At 40.2% G+C, this 5660-nt stretch overlaps 1 protein-coding gene across 2 annotated transcripts; it reads left to right on the top strand.

Moving 5' to 3' along the window:
- Window positions 1-1697: 1697 nt before the first annotated feature.
- On the top strand, window positions 1698-5156 carry wdr89 (WD repeat domain 89). Of its 2 annotated transcripts, XR_004629751.1 has the most exons (3): window positions 1698-1923; window positions 2520-3789; window positions 4034-5156. XR_004629751.1 is itself a non-coding variant. In XM_034675846.1 (2 exons), exon 2 carries the CDS (start codon window positions 2548-2550, stop codon window positions 3697-3699), a length of 1152 nt encoding a protein of 383 aa, XP_034531737.1. In that variant the 5' UTR covers window positions 1698-1923; window positions 2520-2547; the 3' UTR covers window positions 3700-5156. The 2 variants fall into 2 exon arrangements, 1 of the variants encoding a protein (XP_034531737.1); XM_034675846.1 differs by having other exon boundaries at window positions 2520-5156.
- Window positions 5157-5660: the final 504 nt, after the last annotated feature.

The following is a 5660-nucleotide window of genomic DNA, read 5'->3' as shown; positions in this document are numbered from 1 at the left end:
GTGCATATATGTGTCCGGTGTGTTTATATGTGTCCGGTGTGTTCATATGTGTCCGGTGTGTTCATATGTGTCCAGTGTGTTTATATGTGTCCAGTGTGTTCATATGTGTCCGGTGTGTATATTTGTGGGATGAGGTGCACCATTGCTGTGAGGCTGGGTGGATGTTTATGGTTATTGTGTTCATACATGTATTCCTGTACAGACGGTGGCAACAAATCTCCTTATTAAGGACAAATAAAGATCTATCTATCTATCTATCTATCTATCTATCTATCTATCTATCTATCTATCTATCTATCTATCTATCTATCTATCTATCTACCTACCTACCTATCTATCTATCTATCTATCTATCTATCTATCTATCTATCTATCTATCTATCTATCTATCTATCTATCTATCTATCTATCTATCTATCTATCTATCTATCTATCATTGTGGTCCTATGACTCCTCCAGTGTGGAGGACTATGTTTTTTGTGCAGTTAGTAGGGGTAAGGGTGGCCTCAGAGAGACTCACATTTTTCTCATTGTGTCAATTTCTTCAGCCAGCTGTATCTTCCTTATCTAAACTTTATTTACAGCTGTGTGATGGCAGTGCTAATCCAGGACTAGGTCCAGGATTACTTACAGATTACTGTATGTTTTGTCCTGTTCTATTTGTGACACTTTTTATGCTGCTGTCTTGGCCAGGACTCCCTTGTAAAAGAGACTTGTATCTCAATGGGACTATTCCTGGTAAAATAAAGGTTAAATAAATAAAAAATAATAAAATTAAAAAATACGTACAGTAGCTTTTGTAAACACTAATTCTGTCATTAGAGGTTTTTTTGTTTTTTTTGTGATCAAAATTTTTATTGATTTTTTTCACAGCAGATGACATCACCGTCAAACAAACTATTTACATATCACCAATGCCCTGTTATAAAGATAATATAAATCAAAAATAATGACAGAAAACAAGTAGGTAAATTAAAGAGAAGTGACACAAGGCCACACCATCATCCATACATTAGGAATAAAATAATAATAAATACAAATAACAAATAAAATAGAAGAGGGAGAGGATTGAAAGGACATATCCATCAATTAGATAGCTCATATGTGTAGGTTTCATATTCTATATATTAATAGTAAAAAAAACAAAAAACAGAACAACAACCCATCAGTCATAGCTTTACCTTCAAAAGAGACGTAATAAGGAGATCCCAAGACTCAACAGTGGATGCTCGTGCCTTATGAATTCCAGCCAGTGACCTTTCTATGAGAGCGATATCTCTAAAGTAATGAAACCATTGTTTTAAAGATGGAGGGTCATAGAGAACCAGGAATGTATTATGGGTTTCTTAGCAGCAGTTGAACTTGCAAATATGATTTTCCTTAAGGTCAACCTGGTTGTATCTGTGAGAGCAGAGTCATCATTAAATAAAAGTAAGGATGGTTGTATAGGGATTGGAAATTTTAAGATATTTTCAAGGAACTTAACCATCTTAGACCAAAGATTAAATACCATGGGACATTCCCAAAAGACATGGACATATGTGCCAACAGTACTTTGATTACATTTAGTACAGTTTGGACTATCTACAAGCTTCATTTGGAATTAGAGGGTTTTTAATTCGCTGAAGCTCAAATTGTACCGGAAAAGTTGCTTTTTAACCATAGCGGAACCCTTCAGTGAGGAAGTGTTCCGACACGGCTGTAAATATTGTAACACAGTGCACCCTGTATCCTCCATGCGTGTTAAGTGTAGAGCAAAACTAGTGTTAGGACTCTAAAAAGGCTTCATTTGACATATTTGTTTAATATTTAGTTAAATACTAAGACATGTCGTGTTTTTAGGGGATTTTCTCCAACATGGCAACACATCTTTCCAGGTTTACGATCTTTTTTCCTTGATTTGTGGACATTTCTCTCAAGAAGGTAAGTTAAAATAATATCATGACATGTAAAGAATATTTAACAGGAAGAAAAACGTGTGTGGAGGTGACACATGATATTTGCTGATATGTGACAACGACGATGGAAGTCGTGTCTAAAGTTCATACAGAAAAAAGGCTTTTCACATTTTGTGTTTGATGGAGAAAATGTCACATTTAAAATAACTCAAAGCCGAACCTTAAAATTTAACATTGTACTTTGGCCAATTCGACATAGCTTGTATCCACCACTCTGTATGTTGTCATAATAAAACTTAACATCACTGGTTGTATTTGTGATAGAGGGAGACACTGGGGCATGACGGATTTAACTCTAAATATAACCTCAGCATAAATAATGATTAAGTATTGATGAGTGTATGACGACATGATGTCTAAAAGTCCTTTAACTGTAGAACATTTGGTCCTGATTTGCACACAATCAAGACCAATAAGAAAGGATACATACAAAGATAAGTGTTTTGACTTGTAGTTGGTGATGGGTTGTTTATATTTTAATGTGGATGAGAGGAGACATTTTATTCTTTGGATGCATCTAAATTGCAGCTTTAAACCTATGTTTTTTTGTCCATGTCTTAGTGTGGTTTGACTATCCTGCTGAGCTGTCATGGACGGTTTGGAGGAGAAGCTCAAAGGTCTTTCCATTGCCCGGAGATCTCATCCAGAAGAGCCCACCTACCTGCTGGACGTGGCCCTGCAGTCATCCGGCCTGCTGGCCGTCTCCTGCTCCAACTTCACCGTTCACCTCCACGACAAAGACACCCTGAACCTTCTAGGGGAGTACCGGGGCCACAGCAAACCACTCTGCGGGGTTGTTTTCTCTCATCACTCCCGGGACTTTCTGTACTCTGGCTCTGCTGATGGGACGGTGAGAGGGTGGGACGTCCGCTGCCCGGGGACAGAGGCAGCCCAGGTGTATAAAAGCGACCCCTCACACAGCTTCTGCAGTTTGGACCTGAACTGCAGCGACTCACTTCTGTGTGCTGGCACTGAGCAGGTAAACGATGAGGACAGCTTCCTGGTTTTCTGGGACATCAGGAAACCAGGTGCTGGGCTTCTTGGGGTGTATTCTGAGTCGCACAGTGATGACGTCACACAAGTGTGCTTCCATCCTCGAGACAAAGACCGTCTGGCATCCGGATCCACAGACGGCCTTGTGAATGTTTTCGACCTGAGCCGGGGGGCAGAGGAGGAGGCGCTGCTGGCCACCTGTAACAGCGACTCCTCTGCTGGGTCAGTGTGCTGGTCTGGACCTGACTTCACCCAGCTGCTGTGTCTGAGCCACGATGAGGGCCTCCACCTTTGGGACTTGGGCCAGCTGGACACAGAGGAGCCGCTCACCATCTTTAGTACCTCTGACGCCCGCAGTCTGACTCTGCTCGCCGATGAAGGAGGTGTGGATTACCTGGTGGGGGGGAGGTGGCTGGAGGACGCGCAGAAGCTGCTGGTGGTCGGAGGGAAGAACAACGGGGATCTCCACCTGATGGAGTGTGACGACGGGGGGCTTCGTCTGCTCAGGAGCCTCAAGGGTGGCCATGCCTCTACTGTGCGCTGCTTTATATGGGATGCAGCAGGGGAGGCTCTGGTTACAGGGGGAGAGGATGCTCAGCTGTTGCTGTGGAAACCAGGAGGGGAGGAGCTTACGTCAGAGAAGAGGGAGTCGATGAAGAGCAAATCAGCTTTGAAACTGAAATCCAGGCCGCATAAGAAACACGGCTACCAGAGAGAAAAGAAGGGAGCGAGACAAGACTGTGAATGAAATGTCAAATCACTGAATCATTGTGACTGGACTGTGGAGGCTGCTCATTCCTCTGGCAACACAATAATGTTCCTAAACTTCATTTTTATGGAAACATTTCTACAAACTCCTCCATGACACAAAGATCCTTTGGGTTTCTTGACACATCGAAGAATTGTAACAAAATGATCAAGGCGACTTTGTCCTTACTCTATTTTTCTCCACTTGATGCTCTGTGTTTTACTGTGTGAAAACTATTATTATAGGATGTTTATAACCTTATTTAATACTTTATCATGCTTATCAACTTCAGGCTGAGACATCTCTTAAACAGCTGACAGGCTGAGATAACTTTAAACAGTATTTATTGAAACATGACATGAAGTCTTTTTTCACTTAATGGAAACAAAAGGCAGCTTTATTTCTATACACTGAGATGATTCAACCTGTTTTTATAAAGCAGTAAAATATTGTATTTATACACACAGATTTGCAGTTAAAGGAGAAGGAGATTTAAAATTCATTAGAAAAAAGTCAAATGTTTTCAAATAGCAAGACTGCATAGGTAACAAAAAAATGAAGCACTTTTAAAATGAGTTAGCGCCAATGAGAGGGTGGAGTCCTGTCAAATCAGAACTCTTTATCATGTTCAGATGAAAGTCGACAGTTTACAGGGACACTCTTTAAACTGTAACACCGGGGTCTGACAGACGTATTCCCCCTATCAGACTCAAACAGGATGATTGTTAAAGAGTTATTAAATCAAGTGAACCACAGTACTGTGTAATGTTATTGTGGACGGAGGGTGAAATAAAAAAATGCTGGTACCAATCAGAAAATTTGACTTTTCAGGAGAAAGAATTAAATTTAGACCCTGGTTCCTGCTGCCGAGTTCCTCAAAAGGTCCCTAGTTCCTGGGGAAAGTTCCTGCTGTCTAAAAGAACCTTAAGACTTTAATGTGGTCAGTGTAAGAAAGGTAACATGACGTGTCTTTACACCTAGTATGAACCTTTGCATCCACACCTGGTATTAATACCTGATCTTGTTATCTGGATTTGATCCCCTTTATGGAGCTGTAGGTATAGAGGACAATGTTCTGCTTTAATCTTCTTATTTCAAGATTCATGAAGGATATCCAGAGACAGATTACAGGCTCTTACAAAGGAAAATGTGATCTCATATTAATTTAACTCTAACTTTCAGTTCAATTTGATGTACCAGTTTACAGCATGTTTGAATATGAAATGCAGTCACGCAGGGAGAGGGACTAAATGTATGTACTGTTAACTCAGAGCTGCCAGCATTCCAACTAAGTCCCTTTGATTTTGGGGTCTGCATACTTTTTTGTGACTTTACAAACAGCACACTGATTTCTTTGATACAAACAGAACACTGTGAATCTCTCTCTACATTTATTATGAAATTTCAACACACCTAACAGATATTCTCATCTTGAAATAAAGGTTTGTCTAAACATGCATTGTGAGTTGTTTTTATCTGGTGAACGGTTTGTAGCGCACCACATCCTGAAAGTCACCGGAGCCGTCTGGCACAGCAGGATCACGCTGAGTGAGCAGCTATCGCTCTCAAATGGCAAAGAGTGGAATAACATGATTGGCAGTGCGAGTGTGTGTCTGTGATTCTGTTTGTGACTCAAGAAATCCTGCAGTGATTGAATCTCATTCATATTGTTGCAGATCCTGTGTGTTCCTTCATGTGACAGGGATTCAGACTTTTTTTATTCAATCAAAGTTCACACCTTGTTACAATCTAAGAAAACAGTGAAAAGTTTGAGTCATTGAATAATTACATGCAGACTGTTCTAAGAGCTCATAGGTGTACTGGGGAATTTGTAACCCCTAAAGATATGACGGTCATTTTGAACAGAGATATGTCAGTATGAATGTATGCAATTTTAAAACCTTAATGATAGTTTTGTCCTTTTACTAGAATAATCAAATACTGTACTTGAGTACGCTTTT

Source organism: Notolabrus celidotus, chromosome 22 (assembly GCF_009762535.1).
Source record: "Notolabrus celidotus isolate fNotCel1 chromosome 22, fNotCel1.pri, whole genome shotgun sequence".
In the NCBI taxonomy this organism is placed as follows: Eukaryota; Metazoa; Chordata; class Actinopteri; order Labriformes; family Labridae; genus Notolabrus; species Notolabrus celidotus.
Note: the sequence above shows the minus strand (reverse complement) of the source record. Positions and strands in the feature narration are given on the sequence as shown.